This window comes from Tenrec ecaudatus, chromosome 1 (assembly GCF_050624435.1).
Source record: "Tenrec ecaudatus isolate mTenEca1 chromosome 1, mTenEca1.hap1, whole genome shotgun sequence".
Taxonomy (NCBI): domain Eukaryota; kingdom Metazoa; phylum Chordata; class Mammalia; order Afrosoricida; family Tenrecidae; genus Tenrec; species Tenrec ecaudatus.
The window spans coordinates 151,168,537-151,191,364 of NC_134530.1; the positions used below are offsets into that span (position 1 = coordinate 151,168,537).

Genomic DNA, 22,828 nt, shown 5'->3' on the forward strand with positions numbered 1-22,828 from the left:
TCTGTCTTCAAAATGAGTTCAATGGTAAAATTGTCAGCCACTGTTCCAAAAACAGGACTGCCCTCCTCTCAGAGAATTTGCACAAAGTCTTACACATGCGTTAAAAGAATGAGAGAATAAATTAGGACATAGTGCACACCTAACACGAAGACTGCTGAGCACACGATAGCTTTTATGACAGCTTAGAAGGCACTTGGGGATTTTTGCTTAGCACCTCAGGGCATGATTATGAACTCCAATTAGTGTTGCATTGGCCAGCGGTGGGGAGCTGGGAAGTGGAGAGTCAATTGACCTCTGAATAAACCAACGTGTACTCTCACTAGCAAAGGCGGAAGGGACAACCAGACCCCAACCCTGGCTAGGAACTCCACTGACCCAGCCAAAGACAGGAACTCATTGGCAAAAGGAGGAAGCTTTCATCCTTTCAGCTGGAGCCCCCTCGTGTGTATATGTGAGACGAGTCACCCAGAGAGAAACCCAGAGAGTAAATCAAGTCCCCACTCCAGCATCTGCCTCTGCTAGACATGAAGGTGACACCCATACATCTACATTTCAAAGACCTTCCTTAGCCACCCAAAGGCTTGGATCTGGGCTCTCCATGGTCTGGCCCACAGGATAAGTAATGAGTTGAATAAAGCTAGGAGAAGCGGGTTTACAAATTGTACCAAGAAGGATCAGAACCCCTTGGCTTGAGATGGGATCCTAAAGGAGATTCTGGGTGCGGGTGTGAAATGGATTAATTGTGTCTCTTCCCTGGACTCTGAAGAGAGTCACAGCATTTGTATTTGTGAGTTAGTGAGCTTTCAATTCTCTTATGGTCTTCGTGAGAAGCAAGTCAACTTGAGTGAGTGGAGGTGTTAGGGGACTCCCCTGCTCCCACTCCCAGACTGCCATGCCCTGGGATGGTCTGGGAATGACCAGAGCTGTTCATGGGAGTCAAGACAGTCAACATTCGGGATAATTCCTTTCTGGCCCCTGCTAGGTGGGATTCCTGCATTCAGCAGGTACTACTTATGGAATTGTACTGCTCCTCGGGCCTAGAGAGTGGGAAAGGAGAAGGGAGAGTTGCTGGCTGAGTGGGGGCATGGCTGCCTGCTGCTACCCATTGCTATCTGTGTGACAGTGGGCAGATGGGGCTGTGTTCTCCTCAGAATCATTGGCAAGTGGGGCTATTCCTCATCATCGCTGTCATCCTCATCCTCGTCAGAATTATCATTGTCATCGTCGTCGTCATCATCATCATCATTGCTGTCCTCCTCTTCCTCATCATCATCTTCATTGTCATCATCCTCAGTGTTTATCTTCCCGGAGAGCACATCCTCAATCCAGTCCTCCAGTTCCTCGGCTGTGGGCAGGTCGTCGTCATCTGGAATCTCCATCCAGACACTGTCAGCCTGCGGTGAGGGAGAGCGAGGGAGGGAGGGAGGGAGGGAGGGAGGGAGGGAGGGAGGATAAGTACTTGTGCTCAGTGGACCCTATGGTCACTTATATTTATTAGGAAGGCCTGCACATTGTTAAATGGAAATGTCAAGTTGCAAACTGGAATGCATAGCATTCTGCTTGTGCCATGTAAACCAAAATGTGCATTCTATTTATCTGCATGAAACGTTGGGTAAATACCCAGGGAGCTACCACAGTGAGGCCTTCGGGAGATGGGACTATGATGGGGTCAGGATAGTCGGGCATCATTTTTCTTTTCATCTTACAGCCTACAGTTCTAAAATGTTTTCTCTTGAGCACATTTTCTTGTTGTTATTATTTTTTATTAATTGAAACAGTTGAAAAAATAAATGAATGGAGAGTCCTTAAGATGACCTAATAAAAAGGCCAAAGGAATGATAATAGTAACTGGGCTCCATTCACAAAAAATGATGGCTTTGGGGACTTTCTGTACCATCATTTGCGATCCATCCTTTGCCTGCTTGTATCTGCCATGCTCTTGTCTGGTTATCATGGAGCTGGATCAACTGTGTGGACTGACATCTACAATTCTGCTCCCTCTGCCAGTCTACCGCTCTAGCCTCTTCCACACTCTGTTCAATGGTGCCGGGAAAGTGACCCTATTCTGACTCTCACATAAGGCTCTTCCTCCCTTCGGGCATGAGGTAGGGTCTGCTCTCCTGGCTGACCTTCTGACTGGGATGGTTGTCTGAGTGGGGCTTATGCACCCCAACTGACCCCAGTACCCCAGGGAAATGGCAGCTCCCAGAACATTTGTTTCAGAAGAAAGTTCCAAATGCTGGGTCAGGCTGGACAGGCTGAGTAAGTTAGGAATAGTACACATGGGAGAGAGAGGGGCAGGGAACCAGTAGGGGACTGGGAGAGAGAGAGAGACCAGGCCTGGGTCTCACTGGCAACTTTCCTCAGCTCCAGCAGGGCCAAGCATCCTGTTGGTGTCCCAGCGACTTGACTCTCCCGCACGCTCTCACAGTGAGCTAGGGGGCAGGCAGCAGGACAGGCGGAGGGGGCCCGTGCAACTCCCACGGGGCATACTCACATCCGTCACATTCACCACCCCAATCTGGGGCTTGAACAGGTCAATCTTGAAAGTCTTTTCCCAATAGGCAACAAGCTGCAGCGACAAAGGCGAAGGTTAGAAGACAAGCAGCGAACCTTTCTTGCCCTCCCATAGATCACCTGCCATCGCATCACAGGAGCGAGGTCATCCTTGGTTGTAGGTTTGCCAAGTCACCACTGGCACTCGGGAAATTGATGACTTGATCCCAACCCGTGAGCACTTTGAACAAGCCTTCAAGCAAAGATGTCAGAACCCAAACATGGAAGACATGGAACACAAACGCTTCCTCACAGAGCCCAGTCAGTTTCATGGCTTAGATTCCTGGTGCCTCTGATCGTCTGTGGATGGCCAAGGAGACATCTTCCTCCGCCTCTTTTAGAATACCCTGTTCCAAAGTCTTTACTTTGCACCACCTTGCTGATGAGGTGGCTGGGCAAGCAACTTTGTGCCATAAATTGGCACATGAGTAAGTTTGAAGAGGGCTCAGAATGCTCATTGGAGTTGGACTAAAGGGGCAAGGGCTCCGGGACTCAGAGGACAGAGATCTTAAGTGGTAGAACATCTCCTAAGGACAGATACCCACTGATGGTACATTCAGGAATATGTGAACCAGAGCGTTCTGAAGATTGGTCCTTGTGAAACTAAGGCAAACCCGATTTGGAAAACTGCGGACCATTTGTGAGCTTGCCTACCAAAATAGGTCAGTGAAACTGGCCACACAAGCAAGCAGAACTGTCCTCCAGGTGGCTTCATGGCCACGGCCTTGTTAGGATGCGCCCGAATGAGAACAGCGGCCTCCGGGGTCACGGGAGGACCCACCTTTGATCCACCATCCTCTACCGAGGACGGCATGTCCGGGTCCCCGACATCCCTTACTAGTTGCTGTTGAATAGATTGCAGCTCAAGGAGCCCTGTGTGTCAGAGTAGAGCAGAGTCCCGCAGGGTTTTCACTGACTGATGTGGGGAAGTACACCAGTAGGACCTTCTGGGAGGACCTGGACTGCCGATCTTCTGACCGACCATTTGTACCTCCCAGGGACTCCAAGAATCACTAAACACGCCCCCCCACCCCCTGCCCTCCGTTCTAGTATGAACAGCCGAAATGAATGCAACCAATGATCGTTCCGGAGTGAGGATAAAGTTGTCATTGACAACCTAATGGTGACAATCTTGTACTGATCACCTGCTGCTAACTTTTCCCTAAAGCAGGCAACCGACGGAGCCTTGGCATCATCCAGAGCGAGGTGAGAACAGCGCGACCAGGGCGGCGTCACTTTAGTCGAGATCATCTTCCTACTAAGGTGAAGGTTAGAACAGCCCCTACGGCAGAGGGCGGTTGTGAAGGTGAAGGGCAACAAGGCCTGTGGAGTGCCTGCTTCCGCTCCAGATGCCAAGGGCACAGCTTCCCCCACTGTCCGAAAGAAAGAAACTGTCCCTCTGAAGCCTTTCATACAGGACAATGGCACAAAGCGACTGAACGATGGCCATGGATTTACATAGGAAAAAGGTGTGCTGGCTCCCAAATCATACGAAATCGCTCAGAAAGCCGAAAAGAACACTGACATCCGATACAAGCGCACTGAACACCAGCGCAGGCCTGTGCAGAGGACCGCGGCTGGAGCCCTGGCCCGAGCTTCTCACCAGAGGAAAGTCATCCGGGTCGATCCACACGATGCTCAGGTCCGGGTTGTCGGTATTGTCCCGGGCAACCTGTTTCAGGATCTCCAGGAACTCGTAGCCATCTGCAAGAGAGAGGAGAAGACCAAGGTACTCCCAAATCCGCACCACTTCTAACTAGGCAAGCACAGCCCATCTGCTCCCCGGTCCCCTGCTGCCCCTGCAGTGCCACCTCTTTCTGTCCCGGGTCCCGGAAGTGCAGCGCGGGGATGATGGCATCTGAAACAGAACCATCTGCATCTCTAGCTCCTTCCAAGAACAGAACAGACCTCCCTTCTTCAGAAGGCAGCATGGCGTGGCCATTGAATGCAGGGCCTCTGGGACCACGTGACCTTGATCCATAGCCTGCCACTCCTAGTGAGACTTAACAGCAGATTGTTAAGCATCTTGTTTCCCAGTCTGAAAAAGGGGGATGATGGCAATTGTACCCACCACGTTGTGTTGTAGAATTAAATGACTTACTGTCTTGAAAATGCCTGGCAAGTATAAATCCTAATGGGTAGACTTTAATTTCCCTCAGTGACTTAACACTTTTATGCCTGAAGACAAGGAGCTGTGTGAACGCCTCTACAACTGGCCGGTCATGTGGTCAGTATCTCCTCTGGAGTAGGTCCAGTGGCCTGGGCACAAGGGTTGACTAGATACAGCAGTCCTAGACCCTCCAGGGAGAGAAGATATAGACATGAGAAAAAAATCACAAGATAGTCTAACCTGGAGTGGTTCCTACTGGCTATTCCTGATTCGTGGCGGATTGCTGGCTTCCAGAATGGTGTGCCAGTTGACGTGTCTCCATCTATGGGCTAGATCAAGGCTTCCTCCATTTGTCTTTAAGCCATTACACTGACTTGGATATTCCTGATCTAAGCTTCCTAGTTTCTACCCTCTCCAGTTGCTAAGCAGAAAAGCAGACAAAAACAAAACAAACAAAAAAAGTAACAACAAAACACAGAAACACCACACCATAAAGTAGAAAATATTAAAAACCAGAACAAATTTTAGATGGGTCAAAAGGGAGATCAAATGCTACAGTGTTAGATTTTCAACCTAACTGTCAACTTTCCGTCGCCCTCTGCATAACTGCACGGCGATTCACACCCCTGGTCTGTGGTCAGAGAAGATTCACTGGAGCCTCAAGCCACATGCATTTCCTCTAGACTTTTTAAAAAATTGAAATAACTCTTAAAGGGAGATCCAATAAGATATTCCATTTTTCACCCCTCTATATCTAACATAATAGACGGTACAGCGCTCTCTATCTGATAACAAGGCAATTCACATTCCTTGTTCACTGGATTCATTGGAGGCTTGGTCTCTGTGTGGACCCTGCAAATCCCGGGCTTCCACTGTCATCCGTACCCTTTTGCAAACAAGGCATCCACAATTTACACTCTGATATCATTTCCTATTCAGACTTAGATTATATTATTCACAATCCTTGGATCACACAGGCTGCCGTGCTTCTGCCATGTGCACTTTATTGATGCCTCACTTAGATGGCTGTTCGGTTGAAGACAAGCCTTTAAGACTACAGACATTATTCTTTCTGGTAGCAGGGCACCATCTAATTCCTTCACCACACATTGGCATAGCACCCATATATGGTGTGATCTCTCCATAAGGGTTAGTGTCAATCAGAGTCATGTAATATGAATGAATTGTTCTTAGATTGGGATTAGATTTAAGCGCAAGCCCCAAATCCATACATATATCCATGGTGTGCATATGAATATGGCTCACCTTAGAGACACCATTGTCATTTTCTGTTAGAGAACATTATCTATCAGCTTCCTGTGTCATAAGGTAGTTCTATTGATAGTGTCATTAGTTTAGCCGATAGTATAGAATTTAGAACACAGTTGAGAAAATGGAATTATACAAGTATAGGTCAGATATGAGCCACAACACATGATTTGTTGGCTGGTACAGATTAAACTCTTGAGGGACTGCTCAAACAACAGGTGTTGGCGGTAGGGCACGACTGGCAGTAATTTCATGGAAAGTGGTGGAACCACTCCTACCAGATTAATATATGTCATAATAAACCAAAGAGGGTATTAAAATAATAAGTATATGGTTGTTCCAGCCCACCATTCCTTGGGCACCCTCAAGGCAAGATATCCAAACCAAAGTCGCATGACTGCCAGTTCTAGACCATTCGGATAGCAGTCACGTGCTTCTCCTCACCCTGGGGGTTCAGCCTCAAGTCCAAGGGCTGTAGGTGAGTTTGAGGTCGTGCCCAGTTGACTGGTAGCAACTAGAGGACTACCAGAGGCCTTCCAAAGGTTCAATGGGAAGAATGGAATTAAAAGATTATAGAATTTCTCTACAAACTTTAAAAGCCCTTTTATGTTCTCTGTAGTTATTTGTCAGTGAAGCAGCAACCCTCAAAGCCAGAGGGAACTGAAAAGCATCCCCAGTACATGGGCAGGTGACTGGCTCCCCATCCAAGACAGTGGCTCACCTTTGCTCTGGAACATTTCATTTCCAGGGCTGAGACTCTGACCTTCCTAAAGGCCCATTGCTGTTCGTTGTTGCTGCATTGTTACTTATTCATGATGACCCTGCATACAACAGAAGGGCCCATTGCCTGGTCCTACACCATCTTCAGGGTGACCAGTGTGCTCTAATGACTAGAGGCTAGTTCATGGGTGAGGCCATTGTGTATACTGACTGTCTTCCCACTTGGGGGGCTCATCTTCCAGTAGCATATTGACAATATTCTGTTGGGATCCATTGGGTTTTCATTGGAAACAAATCCATTGAATAAGTCTTCTTATCCTCTGAAATTTCTCCATCGTGGGGATGTGAGGTGATCTGGTTGCAACATCTGCCACCCATTGATCACCAGGGCTAATTTAACCTATCTGGTTGGTTGGCTCAATGGATGTCCAGTTCCTTCCTCACAGCTCCATGTGTGTCCTTCTTGAAGCTGTGTACTTATTGAAAATGGCCACCTTTCCTGATCAAGGACCATCCTTCAGTCAAGGGTGTATACGTAGCTGTGCTCTGCTGCTAGACCCTCCAACGTTTTCTGAAGGTCATTTGTAGAAGGGTTGTCTAGGGAAACAAATCCGGTGGCACTTATGTGTCTATAGAAAGGGATTTCATATCAAGAAATGGCCCCCGCAGTTGTAGATGTGGATAATTCAGTCTGGTCTAATCCATGCTTCAAATGTCAGCTGAAGTCTTTTCTTCGCTCTTCCAGCTGCAGGGGTTGATGAACAGGAAGCAGAACAATGAATCAGGAAGACCACAGGCTGGTGGATACTGAGTTGAATGAATCCAAGTTAGGCCAAATGAATCCAACCAAGGTCACCCGTCTGCTGATGGGTCCCGAGATCAGTGGGTGGTACAAGAGGCAGTTGACAAAGCAGATCCAAGATCTAAATCCAGCAGTAGGAGTGAGCTAGCTGTGAGTTTACACCAAGAGTAGGCCACATCTTGAATGGTACCTTTTTCAGTTCTATCCAGGCTGTGACAAATTTAGGAGGTCTATCCTCCCCTCAACTGTTTGGCTGCTTCGCAAAGATCCCAACACCTAGTTGACCACGTTATGTTAGATCGTATCGTGGCAGAATCCTGTCCACTCAAGTTGACATAAAATGTAACTATCACAGATAGCATAGGGCAATCAAGCTTCTGAGACTCCAAACCCAAAACCAAACACTGCTACTGAACCAAATCTATCTTAGAGCAATCCTATAGGACTGAGTAGAACTACCCCTATGGGTTTCCAGGACCAAAAATCTTATGGGAACTGAAAGCCTCATCTTTGTCCTGCATAGCAGCTGGTGTTTTTGAATTACTGACCTGGTAGTTATCAACCCAAATCATTACCCACTATGCCACCATGTCTTTTGCCACCTTCCCAAACTCCAGGCATATCCAAATGATGTGTTGCAGATGGCCTTTCTTAAAACAAACAAAATAGCCTTGTCCACAGTGAGTGACTCTGCTTGAATTTGAAATACCAGTGGCATAGCTTCCAGCATTGTAGCCACATGCGAGCCACGACAGCGTGACAAACTGACAGATGGGCAGTGGCAAAGCCCATTGAAGAGGCAAGTCATGAATCCTTTAACTGTAGTCAACGGAATCTTCTTTTCCATAAGAAGTTAGTTTCCCATGTGTGTTCCTTGTGGGCACAGGTTTGTCCTTTATGCATGATCTATAATCATGCCTCCCCCAGCTTGTATGGAGCACTGATTGAACATGGACCGAGCACCAGCTACCTTTGCTTTGAATCTTCATATCTACTGTGGATGGAAATAAGAAACATTTCATTATCTTCATTGTCAAGGGGTTGGCATTTAGACAATTCCAGAAAGGATAGGTAAAGAGAGCCTTGGGGGCAGCATAAGTAATGTGCTGAGCATTCATCACAGAGGCAACAGTTCGAACCCACCAGGAGCTATGAGGGAGGAAGATGAGGCTTTCTGATCCCACAAAGACTTACACTCTTGGAAACCCAAAGAGTGGCCCTACTCTGTTCTGCAGGGTCACTACGGGTTGGAAGTGACTCAAGTTTGACTATTAGTTTTGAGCGTCAATGACTTGCCCAGCATCATGTGGTAACGAACGGTGGAACCAGGAGGACAACTCAGGTCTTCTGACTTCACTACTAGTGTCGTTTCCACTATCCCTCCTCCTTCGGAAGTCTCCTCATTCCTACCAATGGTGCTGCCACCTTCTGTATTTTAGTTTGTGCATGCAATCCCCAAGCCTAGTGTGAAAGGTTCACCATCGAGGAAGCTGGGATGTGGTCTCCAAGGAACCCTCCCTAGATGTAGTCGGTGCTGGGTATGCTAGGCTGCTGCCTCCCCGCGGAACAGGCAGTGTGGAGCCCCTTCCCCGGACTCTAGCCATGCTCACAGGCCCTCTCCTCCCCACAGCTACGGTGGGCTGGGTTGGCTGGCTCACTGCTGGTCTGAATGGAGTCTCAGAGACTTAGAGACCCAGAGACTAACCTAAATTAAGAACCATGCTTCCTTCTCTGCCTCAAAGACTTTGAATCCGGAGACTCCGTTACCAAGGCTGAGGGATGCACGTTCAACGAAAAGGTTTCCCACAGCAAGAGAGGCCTCTGGGAATCACATCTCTGTGGGAGGGCAAACCGGTGATTATGCTGCCTATGTTCTCACCAGCTCCTGCCTGGGAACAAGCCGACACCGGGCCCTAAGGGACTACTTCCTGGCCAGTCCCCACTACAACAGGAGCCAAAAGCTTGCACGGCAGAGACACAGACATCTCAGACCAGGCAGTGGCCAGGAGCAAGGCTGCCCCTTGCCCTTGCCTTGTGACCCCATCCTCAGGGAACTGGGTGTGCTTATTTCAGAGAGGTGTTGCAAGGAGCCCGCCTTGACCTCACCCCATCTGGTGCTGAGAGCTTCGGTGCCACTCACCCTGGGTGTGAGCAGCCCGGCTATGGCTGGTGTGGTCAAGCCGGGCAGTGGGGACCACCATTCAGTCGGTGGCTTTGTCTGGAGAAGCCCTGGGTTTGAAGTTTAAAGGCCCTGCATAAACCATGTAACCTCTCTGGCACCTCCTTTTCCTTGTCTGAAAATAGAGAGACTACTTACCTGGCTTACTTCGCAGTCTCATCATTAATATTAAAGAATCTTGGAGGCAGAGTGGTTAGCACATGGCTGCAAACCGAAAGGTCGGAGGTTCGAGCCCACCAGATGCTTCAGGGGAGAAAGAAGTGGCAATTGGCTCTCATGACTCTATGCGGCACTTCTGCTTTGTCTGACAGGGTCACAATGAGTCGGAGTCAACCTATTGTTCCCTGTGATCCTGTTCGCATTTGTTTGGCTAGTACTGTTACTAAAGACTGAGACATGGGCAGGAAGGTTTGCAAAGATTTCCTCTAGTTCTTTCCCCCTCATTTACCTCTATGATACAGTAAATTACTGAACAGCGTCCTTCAAACCATAATCTTAGCGATTCCTATACAATGATAGGGTGGGACCATGAAAATACGGTGTTTGTGGCCTATCAGGGGGATGGGCAGCTTGCTGCGAATGTAAATAAGGTGCATGGGACCTGTGATGGTTGAGGTTTTGTGTCAGCTGGGCTGGGTCCTAATTTTCAGTGGTCTAGCAGTTGTGCGGTAATGTGATTTGGCAATTACATGACGATGTAGTCATCCTTCATTGTGTGATACATTACGTTATGCCTGTGATCACGTTCCCATTTGGGAGTGACTTGTCCAGTGCACTAATGAGGGAGGATTAGGAGGAGCTGTACCTCGCATCACTGCCTCACTAGCGGGTGTGACTTAAGTCCACATCCTTTGCCCTTTGTTCAGTGCACACCCTTGTACTTCCTCCAGGGAATTTCACTGAGGGTATGGTCTGCATCCAGCATATACACAAATCCTCTGGGAACATTGTCTTTTTTTCTGTACCCTGCGTCTGACTTGTCATCATCCGACCTCTAGTTCTTGAGTCAGCAGCCTATTGTTTCACCTGCTTTGCCAGCTTATACAGGCTTGTGAGCCAGCAGCCTGTCATCTGACTTGCTGATTGAGGTTCATCAGCCACTGCAAACACAGGAGTCAGCAAAAGCCTTCAGCCTCGCTAGCCTGCACCACCGTGCAAGCCATTTCTTTGATGGTTCCTGGGTTCTGTGAGACACTGCAGTGAATTACAGAACCCCAAACTGGAAAGAAGAGTGCTGAGCAGAGGAGGAGGAGAGGATGTTAGAAAAGATTGTGTAGAAAAATATGGACAAAAGAAACATTTGAGACATCTTTAACCTTCATCTCATTGACACCAGCTTAGTGCTGATCCTGATTTAAAAAAACTATCCCTCCCTCTACCCAGTTTTCATTCATTTAAAATGTTTTCCAAGACTAGCCTTGCTCATCGATGCACATGGTTTATTTTTCCATCAGCAGGTAGGTTTTAAGGGCCCACCATTTAACAGCTTAGGACCAGGTGCGGAGACACAGTGGAATGTAGGGGAAGGTCCCTCTCAGAAAGATGCAGTTGATCTTCTGGTCCGAGCCCACCCAGTCAATGTGAAATTCCCAGACAGGAGCATGATGACACCTGACTTGGAAGCCTCGGGGCTGCATGGCTGTAAGTTGTCCCCTGACACTGTCCAATATCTCAGAGGCCCCCTGTGAGACCGAGGTGACCATTTCAACTAAGGAGACCCTGTGTGCGCTCCGTGATCCTGAGGCGACACTCACATCTGATCTCCCCACCCCACCTCCCCATAACCCCCTCCTTGAATTTCTCTTCTTCTATTTGTTGGACCCCAGAGTTGGGGGCGGTGGTGGTGAAGGCAGCCTATATGGTTAAGGAGCCTGGGCTTGAAGCTGGACTGCCTGGGTTTGGGAAATCGCTGGGCTGCTCTGTGCCTGTGATTCACCCTTGTACACAGGAGATGATGATGATGATGATGGTGATGATGATGGTGATGATGATGATGATAGCAGCACACACATCCGACTGTTAGGAAGATTAGAGGCTTTGGTACCCGGCACACGTTGGGAACAACATTTAGCACTTGATAAATGGTAACCTGCAGAAGCGTAGTAAGCGCTAAACTGAATAAATCAAATGTAAACTGGGAAGCTCAGGTAGGCAGTTAGCCTTTCCTGTGTGAGTCTTTAAAACCCCGGGCAGCTGCCGTTCGGGGGGCATAGGGCTTGGAGCCGTTCACCCCGGGGCCTGTCACTAATTCTGTTCCACACGCACAGACACGGCAGCCCGGCCTGGCACTCCAGCTCGTTAGCACTAATATCCCCTGTACCCTTGGAGGATAGGCGTCCAGCGCGCACTCATGTAGAAACACCGCTTTGCCAACCCTTCATCAAGCCTTATAAAGAAGATGTCAGCCCGGTGCAGGCACATCTGGGGGTGGCAGGGAAGAGAGCCACTCATTTTCAAACCTGTCAACCGGGCCGTTACCGAGCCGTTCCTTAGGCCGACATTCTGGGCCCAAGAGCGGAGGACAGGCGGCACCATCGGATCAGGCGAGGGCAGAGAGCAGGGGCCACAGCCAGAGCTACCTGCCCCACAGAATGCTCACAGCAGGCGAGCAGGATGAACATGGATCTGGGATCAGGGCCTTTCTGAGAGAGGAGGCACTGCCCCCTCCCAGCTGTCAGCAATCGATGACTAGCTCTCGGCTGTGAATGTTGGAGGCGCAAAGGAGAAAAGAGACTGTGGGGACCAGGTCACTGGGACAGCCTGTCGTTATACAATCTTAGATTCCATCATCTGAAAGCGTCAGGGTGCCGTGGGGAGGAAGTTTGATTTTTCTCCAGTAATTGTACTCCCAGCCTTCCAGGTGGCTCTGCTTTCTGCTCACCTCCCTCCTCCCTCATCCCTCCTCCCTCCTCCCACTTTCTCTGCTTCCTTCACCACAGCAGTGAGGCACATGTTCAGAGCCTACAGCTGGCAGGGTCGGCAGAAAGGTCCCACGACTGTGTGGAAGGTGCCCAGAAGCTGAGCTCTCGCTTCTGCAGTGCATGTCACCAACAGAGTGACCACGAGCACTCATGGAACACGTGTGGGTCTTGGTGCTCCGGCCTCCCTCGTTGGAGGTGTAGCGTGGTGGAGACAGCGAGAGGAGGGTGGACAGGCTGGAAGGTCAGTGGGTTGGAGTCAGGGCGAGTGGCTCTCCGCGGTACATGAACGCACAGCAGCGATTGGCAGGTAAGGGACTGGGCTAGGAAACTGGACAGTCCTCGACTTAATTCTGGTGCCACAAGCCAACCTCTCAGAGCCCCAGTTTCCTCAGGTATAAAATGGGCATGACAGCAGGACCCTCCTCTTGGGGACTTTATGTCACCTCAGTCCGCAAGGAGTGAGGAGCATCCTCTCGGTCGTGAGGGCTTTGGCGGTCTGGGGAGTCCGCTTGATCGTGAGTCTTGATTTGGGTACAGAGAATGACTTGGGCATGTCTCTCAGTTGACATTGGGTTATGACCCCAATGTGCTTGGTAGTTGGTTGCTGGCTAGTCATTCCCAACTCTTAAGGAACCCACGTTCAACAGAGAAAAGCAGGTTGGGTGTGGATCTGATCACTGTGGCCCGTGGGGCTTTCTCTGGCCGATTTTCAGAAGTAAATAATCAGGTCTTTCTTCCTCATCACGGTGGGTCTGGGGGCCCTAATGAAACCTGTTCAGTCTCATGCACAGCCTGGCACATGCCTTCGATGACGGACGGGTGGTAGCTACAGCAGCTGTGCATCTGTTGGCGATGGATTCAGGCCTCGCACGCAGAAGGGGAGGATTCTAACCCCGAATCGCCAGTGCCTCACTTTGTTGCTGTGGTTTGTAGGTGCCCTCAAGTCCACCGGCTGTTCTGACTCACAGCAACCCTTGAACGACAGAAGGGCACACTGCCCTGGCCTGTGCCACCCTCACAGTGGATTTGAGCCCATTGCTGCAGCCTCGGTGCCAATCCATCTTGTCAAGGGCCTTCCTCTTTTCATGGCCCCTCCACTTTACTAAGCATGACGTCCTTCTCCAGGGACTGGTCTCTCCTGATAACATGTCCACCATCCTTGAAGTCTCACCATCCTTGCGTCTAAGGAGCATTCAGGCTGTACTTCTTCCAAGACAGATCTGTTTGATTCTGTTTTGTAGTCCATGGTACTTTCAAAATTCTTCACCAGCATTATAGTTCAGGTGCCCCCTAGTGTAAGAGGAATCATGTATGCATCCAAGTGGCTTTAGAGAATCAACGTGATCGCCGTGTCAAGCTCCATATGTACCATACAGTACAGCTTCTCAGAGACAGCTCTCTCTGGGAGGGGCCCTCTTTTCTTTTCCTGAATGTGGGTGGGGCCTCCCTGTATTGGTGGCTGGGCAGGAGTTGGACTTGGGCAAGAGGCAATGCACCATGTGAATCATGAGTTAGCAGGAACCAAGGGAGGGAGGAGCTCTTGTCTGTGAGGAATGCAATTCCTCCTCCCACAGGCAGCTGGCCGCCCTCTGCCACAAGTTACCCACCAGACTGGAAAATGACTGACTAGCCTCAGAGTCAGGTCCTTCCACTTCTTTCTCTTTCCCCACCCTGTGCTGGCACGGCCCTCCCCCACTTGGTGGGGGAAATGTTTCAAGCTCCTGCTCTTTCCACCCCATTTCAGAACCTTCCTTCAAGCTTGGAGGTCCCAGGCCCTAGCTCGGGCTCCTGGGAAAAGCCACAGCTTCAGGTGCAGGGATGTTTGTGCAGGGAGGAGGCGGCAGCGGTTTCAGGAGCTCCATTCATCACAGCAGTAATCTCGGTCAAACAGGTTCCTGCAGCTTCAGGGAGGCCCCTTTGTCCTATTGTTCCAGATGCCAGACAGGCCTCCCCACAATCCTAGAAGGGGGCAGGCCGGCCAGGCGTGTTGGGGTCAGGAGGAAGTCCCCTGGAGTCTGGCCAGCAGGCTGCTGGAATGGCATTTTCACCTCTGTTCACACAACACAAGGGACCGATTCTGTTTCATTCTAGCTTGTAAACCGTGGGCAGCTGAGTTCCCCTGCTCCTTTCTCCACCAGTCGAGGGCAGAGTGTGTGGGAAGAAGTTGAAACCACACTAGCAGCTTTTGGACAAAGACTAGACATCCTTCAGGGATTTCCCCAGCTCTGCAAGTCTGTCGTGAAGCATCTGGACTGTCAATGGCTATTGGAAAGAGTGAAGACAAGACTCGGGGCTCAGAGGGTGCTCTTGGATCCTTTGGAACATGCATGTAGGCTTGATACAAAGACTGAAGTGCTAAGTCATGCTACAGCGTGGATGAAACTGGAAAGCATGCTACATGGAGGAAGCCAACCGCAAAAGGTCACACGTGGAATATGCAAATCCATAAGCACTGGAGGTAGCTGAATGGCTGTCAGGGGCAGCTGAAATGGGCGTGACTATTAGTGATGGGGGAGGGGGTGCTCTTTGGGGGTGATGTAAATGCTCTGGAATTAGCTCATAGGGATGGCTGCAGCCTTTTATGAGTGCCCTAAAAACTACTGGCTTCTATACTTTAAGGGGGTGACCTTTATTGTATCTAATTATGCCTCAATAAAAAAATTATAGGAGAGAAAAATGTTGGGTTTGAATCTGTAAGGGACTTGGGAAGCTGCCTAAACCATTCCCAGCTTAAAAACTAAATTCATAAAACTGAAAAAGCTGATCTGAGAGTAAAAGGTTTGGCTTAGTCTTGAGCGTATGACCCATCCAGTAGATAAGAATCTGGCCACCTAGTCCTTCAAAGAGCTTATTGATCACCTACTGTGTGTTAAAGGCACCCTGGTGGCCCAGTAGAGGACACAAAGGTGGGCAGTTTGAACTCGCCAGTGTCTCCGAGGGAGAAAGATCAGGTTGTTTGTTTCCTAAAGGATTTTAAGTCTTGGAAACCCAAGGAGGCAGTTCTGCGCTGTCCTGTGGGGTGGCTATCAGCTGGGTGCCACTCAATGGAAGTGACTATGTAAAAGCACCCTAATGGTGAACACCACAATCTGTCCCTCCCTGATGGTCTCCCACTGTGTACTCGTGGGCAGCATGTTTAATAACTCTGAGCCTCAGTTTCCTCACTGGTCCAATAGAGGTCATCTAGATTCCTCCCCTCTAGCTAATGGAAAAAGTACAGCCAGAGTGTTCTTTAGAGGCAAGGGGAGTGAGATTCCCTCTGGCATGCTTTGGACGTGTTGTCAGGAGAGACAGGCATGTTTGGTGAACGACGTCACATTTGATAAAGCAGAGGGGCAGCAAAAAGTGAAAGGCTGCCCAGGAGATTCGTTGACACCGGGGACGACAGTCAGGCTGCCGCAGGCCCAGCAGTGTTTCCTTCTGCTGTGCAGCAGAACCAACTCCGTGGCACCTAGCAACAATGACAACCGCTAGAGGATGAGGTCCTAGGAGATACTCTGCGTTCTGTAGGGCTTGGGGCAGCGGCTCTCAAACCTGGTGATGAGGCAGACCTTGCCTCGGAGCTCCGTGAAAGGACAGGCTCCCGAGATTCCCTCCGGTAGTTCTCACTCCATCGGCCTGCGGTGGCTCTGACCATGCTGGGGTGCTGGAAAGTTCTAGAACCCAGGAACCTCGTGGTCCAAAGCGTGGCTGCTCACCACTCCTGCTTCCCTGGCTGCATTCTGGTTAGACCCCACCCACTGCCTCTGGGTGGGTGCCAGCTCATGACAACTCAGTTGGACACAGCAGAACTGTCCCCCTGGCTGCCCAGGTGAACCATTATTAGGAAAGCAGCTTGCGTCTTGCTCGCACAGAGCAATGGCCGGGAGCAAACCACCCACCCTGTGGTTAGCATCCAAGCACTTTAAACACTGCATCATGAGGGATCCTCCTGATGGCTCAACCCTTCCCGGAGGCCCTCTAGCCTCCTGGCTTCATGTTCACCCCAGGGACCAACATTGCCCACTGACAAAGTTCACTTTCCCAGGGCTTTCGTCCCCACTGGGGGTGCCAGGGACTAGAAGGAGACAAACGGAAGGCGTTGTCCGAGTTCCAGAAAGAAAAGAAAGTTCCTTGCCCGTGTCTGCAGTCATCGGGTGCTTCAGAAACAAGCTGCTTGTGGGGTGCTCCCCGCTGGGTGGGTGTCCACTGTTGAGCTTCCGGAGCCCTGGAGCTGTGTATGCTCCACGTCAGGGCTCCTTTGTTTCCGTTGCTGTCCAGTTTGAGAGATAGGAGCGCTGGCCACTGATTCAGAAGGTTCTCAATGGCTGATTTTTTAGAAGTCGATCACCAGGCCTTTCTTGGGAGGTGCCTCTGTGTGGACACAGACTTCCAGCCCGGCAGTTGCTAGCTTATCATGTAAACATTTGCACCACCCAGTGACTCCAGAGCCCAAAGTGGACTTGTTATTTTAAGATAAGGACAGCGTTTGGTTTGACAAGACAACAAAATCGGCAAATTGCCTTTTAATTTAGAAAAAAACGTTCACACGCTTGCGGGCACACCCACGCGCACATCCAGGAAGGCTGGGGTGTTACTTTAACCCCTTGCTGGTGCTCAGCGCTTCTTCCTTGTTTGGGCAGCTAACTGGATTGTTTTGAGGTTCTGTGATTTCCACACCTCCTTTCCCTTGGCTGTCCTGCCCAACTGAAAGTGACTAGATGCCTACCAGGCGACCACCAGGGGGTGCCCAATATCTGGCGGCCGCATAGAAAGGGGGAGGGATGGCAGAGGGGAAGAGGGGGCTCTTGCTCCCCTGAGAGAGTGGAGGCGGGTTTCCTACCTGGGTCGCTCTTCTCTGCAAAGGCCACAATGTGGATCCCCTTCAAATCGTCTTCCTGTGGTAGAAAGGAATCAAAGGTTACCCTCCCAGGTGGAGGAGAGCGCCGGGCTGGGGTAGGGGGCACAGGACCAGCAGGCGAGGGTGGAATGGAAGTGAGGGCGGGGAGCAGTGTGGCAGGCAGAGTGGACACCGAGGCATACAGAGTCAGCGGCCGTATCGGGGAAGAAAATGCTGCAGAGTGTGACTGGGGGGCCGAGGGGTGCATGGAGCTGCGCCGGGGAATTTGGATAAATGGGTTTGAAAGACAAATGTACAAGAACCGCCACATGCCAGACATTAGTACTACACAGGTCTCACTCCCTCGGTCCGCAGGGTCCCGGGAAGCAGCAGGAAACGGCAGAATGAGGAAGAAGCCCGAGTCTGGCTTCTCAGGGTTTTCTAAGACCTTGAGCCAGGGGGCAGTGGCTGCAGTTGTCATCCAGCTGTTGGGGGAACGCATCACTAGCCTAAGGACTCGGGGTTGACATTCTCCTTGCACCGGGTTCTGAACGCTGACAGCTGATCCTGAAACCTTCCCCCGAGGGACAGCAGACGGGAATCTTGGGGGTAAGTTAGGATGTGCAGTCTGTTTTGTTCGTACAAGAATCAGTTACAAGCCCACCTCTTGCTGAATATACAGAGCCTGTGGGGGTCCTGGTGGCATAGTGGGCTATGAGTTGGGCCACTAACCTGAAGGTCAAAATTACCGACTGCTCCTTGGGAGAAAGATGAGGCTTTCTACTCCCATAAAGAGTTGCGGTCTTGAAGACTCACCAGGGCGGTTCTACCCTGTCCTATAGGGTCGCTATGAGCTGGAATGGATCGACGGCGGTGAGTTCGTTTGGGGTATGAGGCACGATGTGCCGTTGGTGCTCAGCGATGGAATCCTTGCCTTCTGCGTAGGAGTGGCCGTGGTTGCTGTTGGGTGCTGTGGAGCCGGTTCCGACTCATGGAGGCCCAATGCACAATGGAAGGAAACACTGCTGGTCCCGCACCATCCTCACAATTGTCCTCTTTGAGCCCACGGGAGCACCCACTGTGTCCCAGTCCCAGCCAAGGCACAGCTAACACCGTTCTCTCAGTGGAGGCTCACGAGTGGCTATGACATGGCTCAGGCTTCAGTGGAGCTTCCAGATTAAGATGGAATGGGAAGAAAGGCCTGGCAATCAACTTCCGAAAACCAGTCAGTGAAAGCCTTAGGGCTCACAGCCACCTGGCTCTCCAGTCCATGGGGGTACAAGTTTCCTTGCATAGTTGATGGCAGCCAGCAACAGCAAGAGCATGTGGTTTGCAGGGGACAACTTGTGGCTGGGACCTCCGTGCTACGCTCTCTAGCAGGCTTCATCGCTGGGTGCCCGTCGTGAGCACATTTGGAAATCAGTTTCAGAATAAAGAAGCCACGCTTGCTTTCTTGACATCCTTCTGCCTTTAGACCCAAAGCTTGCGGAAGCAGGTGGGTCTGTAAGGTGTTGCCATGAGTGTTGGAGGCTCCTTCCCAAACCAAAGGCACTGCCATCAAGTCAGTACTGATTCACAGTGACCCTCTACGTCAGGGTGGATCTGCCTCTACAGGAGTAGGAAACCTCATCTTTTTCCTGCGGAGCAGCTTGTGATTTTGAACTGCTAACCTTGCAGTTAGCAGCCCGATGAGTAACCACTGTGCCGCCAAGGTTCCTGCCCAGTGGAAGGCTCCTGGACAAACCTAAAGCATGGGCCTGGAGAAAGCTGGGGGGGGGGGGGTGAGGTAGGGGAAAGTGGTACCGCTGTGGGTATTGAGGGAGGGAGGCCAGGACAAACCAGGCTAGAGGAGTATTTGGGACACATGGTGCCAAGCGTGCAGCACTTCCTGTTTCTCCCTCCTGGACCAGCCGGGAGATGCATGTGCTTTATGTCTCCACGGCATGCACTGATGCTGCGGGGAGAAGGCAGCAGCGAGCTTGGCGGGGCCTGTTACAGGCACCGGGATCCTCAGAGACTTGGGAAGGACGAAGGGTGAGACAGAGGCGGTGGGGACAAGCGAACACTGATTTGTGGCTGACACGGGAGAGGGATTCATTCCCCGAGCACTGTGACTGTCATCCAGCAATTATCCTATGGAGAAAAAAAAAAGCCCACAAAACTCCAGGCTCACCCTCCCAGGGTCTCAGTTTCCATTTCAATTGATTTTAATGCTGGTGCAATTCTATCTAAATGCTAATTTTTTTTATCCTTTGAGTTTGGAAAGGACAAGACCTCCAAAAATTCTAAGAGAGATTAAATGGGAAATATTATTATTAAAAACAAGAGAGTGGGCATCGCCTTTGTCAGTCTCTGGGAAATTGGATTTTACATACATATGGGGGTGTGTGTGTGCACTCGCGGCCGGTTTATTACGCAAATCAGACTGCAAACAGAAGGGGCATTGGAGGTTTCACTGTTTTACATTGGCTATTATCTCCAGACGGACTCTTCCGCTCAGTTCTCATTAGGCTGCCCCGTGTCTGTCTCCTGCCATCAGTTGGAAGTGAGCCGTGCCAGCTCTGCAAAGCAGGCTTCATTCTGGTGTGTGCACGTCTAGGACACATTTGGAAATTGGTTTCAGAATAAAGAATCCATATTTGTTTTCTGAGTCTGTCACTCTGTAGGCCTGCAATAACCCCAGTGTGGAGAGAGAGAGAGAGAGAGAGAGAGAGAGAGAGAGAGAGAGAGAGAGAGAGAGAGAGAGAGAGAGAGAGAGAGAGAGAGAACCCCAGGGAAAGTCTTTCTCTCTCTTTGTGTGTCTGGATGATCCAACCCACAAATATTTACTGAATACTCACTAAGAACCGGTTCTTGTTGGAAACCATATATTTTCAGGTAGGAAATGCAAGGAACAAGAGTTCACGGACCAGCCCCCAAGTGGAGGCTGCTCCGTCAGAATGCAAGGACCTGAGGTAAGGAAGAGCCGAGCTGAGGGCCACCGGACTGAACGCCACAGATCACCCATGTGGTCTTCAGTGCACATTACCTTGGACATGACCTGGTAGCCGGCATGATTCTTGCCATCTCGACTAATAGTAAGTTCTCTGAGGGACGGGATTGCACCTTCAAGTTACAGTGGTGATAACAATTGCCTGCCAAGATCGAAGTGCTTTGTAAACACATGATCTCAGAATCTGAAAGGACTCTTATTTCCATTTATTGCTGAAGACATGGAAGGGACTTACTCAATGCCACAGAGTCAGTAATCAAGCCAACTCTATCTGGCCCCAAACTCATGTTCTTTCTTCTTCACCCACAGCCACTGCCGTTGCGTCAATTCCGACTCATGGCAACCCGATAGGAGAGACAGGGTGATTTGACTCTGTGGGTTCCCAAGACTGCAGTCTTTACAGGAGCAGGTAGCCCTGTTTATCATCCGAGGAGTGGCTGGGAGTGTCGAACAGCTGACCTTGCAGCCCACCGCCCCACCAGGGGTCCTTCCTCCCCAAGAGCAGCAACTGCACTCTCACTCGGCGGGCTGTGCAGAGGTGTTGCATGCTGCTTCAGTGGCTCTGACTTGAGTTGAAATGTACTCGAAAGGTCTCGATGCCAAGTGACCAGGCGCTAACTGTCAACCCCTGGTGATTGGGGAGCTAATCTGGACATATCTCCTGGAATCGCCAGTCGTCAGTCACAGTGAGGCGCGTGCTAGACTTGGTGATGCTGTCATTTGGTTTCAAGTGGGTTTCATTTACTCAGCCCCAAACTTCTAAGGACAGAACGGCAACATTCCTGTTTAGAACCGCGGCGCTTAGCATAATGTCGCAGACTCTCAGTTCAACTCTCTGCCATCGAGCCAGTGCTGCCTCAGAGCAGCCCAATGGGACAGATAGACCTGCTCCTGTGGGGTTCTGCGACGGAATCTGTCTACAGGAGTAGAAACCCTTGTCTTTCTCCCAGTGAGAACCTGGTGATTTTGAACTGCTGAACGTTTGGGCCCTAGCCCAATGAGTAGCCCACGACACCACCAGGTCTCTTACTTATTAAGTATGAATGCTTATTGGGTTTTCATAAACACCACGTGATGACCAGCATCTTGCACATTCGCTGAAGAAAAGTGGAGAAGGTCAAGAGCACGAAGGAGGCGCGCAACATCGCAGGGATGCAGCTAGGAGCGTGGCCACTGGTGCGCGTGGTGCTCTGCTCCTGTCAGGCTCATGGAATGCTGACCGCCAAGAGTGAGCTGGAAGGAAGAAACGCTCTTAGAATGAGCAAGCACCCCGGGAGAGGACAAGGAAAGAGCGCCCTGCAAGCCTCTGGCCCACGGGGCCTATGGCAGAGTTTGCTGTTCTAACAGTCAGGGGATTTTTTTAGGCCAGGGAATTGCTGACTCCCACACTCCGTGCTCTACGCAGGCCCCGGCTGACTGCTGGGAGGGAGAGGTGGTTTGGAGAAAGGAGCCTCCAAGGGGAATGAAAGGTCAAGACTGGGCCTGGATTGTCTGCCCACTCTTGCATTCTTTGAATAGTCTGGTGGGGGCGGGGAGCTAGTCCATGTGTCACATAGCTAATCTGACTAGGCATTGTCTTTTCTATGGCTTGGCGCTTTAAGAAAGAATATGCCTGGGCATTAAAAAAGGCAAACAGTTCTTTTAGCCCTAGCGACCTTCCTATCTTTCCTAAGTATTTGGCCTTGTCTGGCCGTGGATGCAGCTAGAGGTAAATGCATTACTGGTGAGGCCCTGACATCTGTGGTCGCAGCAGCAGTGAACACACTGCGCTCCTCCCGGCTGGGGAGCGGCTCACAGAGGGTCTTCTCATGGACTGGGTCCTGCTGCTGCGTTTGACGGCTGTGGAGAGGACCCAGAGGCCCTGTTCTATCTTCTCTCCCGTGTGGGAGGCTTGGACACTTGGACTTGGGGCTCATCAGGCCTGATTAGATCTCTTGGGGAGTCATGTGGCTATCCCAGAATCGGGGGTTGGGGAGGTGCATACCATTCCAGTTACCTTTTCCTCTCCTTCGTTAAATTCACCGTATGTCCCTTCCTCCACTGTGTACTAATGAAAGAGATACGCCCTCTCGGTTGTTTCCTATGACAGTGGAAAGTGGGAACATCTTATTCAAGGAGTGAGAGAGCAAGCAGAGGGTAAGTTCGAATGAGGCCCGGCATTGAGCTTCTGCTGTGACTGTGTTCATGGTAATTGCAGCCGGGGCCAGAGAGGACCAGAGGGACCGTGTCTGCAGCACTGTGAGGGCACTGTGTGGTGTCCGGGGACGGGCGAGACGCTGGCTAGACTTTGCAGCTATCGAACCTGCTGCATCCGTGAGAAAACCCTGGGCGAATGGGTCCACAGTTGTTGACCATCTCCCTTCCACTAAGTCATCAAAATCCACCGCCACCGAGTCGATTCTGGCGCACAGTAACCCCTTAGGACAGGCTAGAAGTACCCCATTGGGCTTCCAAGGCTAA

At 50.7% G+C, this 22,828-nt stretch overlaps 1 protein-coding gene across 2 annotated transcripts in view; it reads right to left on the reverse strand.

Annotated features, from left to right (window-relative positions):
* Positions 1 to 22,828, reverse strand: part of CASQ2 (calsequestrin 2) — a 75,438-nt gene continuing 52,610 nt past the window's right edge. Inside the window, exons 8-11 of one of the 2 annotated variants that reach the window (XM_075559787.1) lie at positions 17,380 to 17,434; positions 4,160 to 4,260; positions 2,498 to 2,572; positions 1 to 1,394 (exon numbers count right to left, since the gene is read on the reverse strand). In XM_075559787.1, the coding sequence (XP_075415902.1) occupies positions 1,170 to 1,394; positions 2,498 to 2,572; positions 4,160 to 4,260; positions 17,380 to 17,434 (456 nt within the window). In that variant the 3' untranslated portion in view covers positions 1 to 1,169. Of the gene's footprint in view, positions 1,395 to 2,497; positions 2,573 to 4,159; positions 4,261 to 11,371; positions 11,653 to 17,379; positions 17,435 to 22,828 lie in introns of those variants that run through there. The other variant, XM_075559797.1, reaches the window with a different exon arrangement.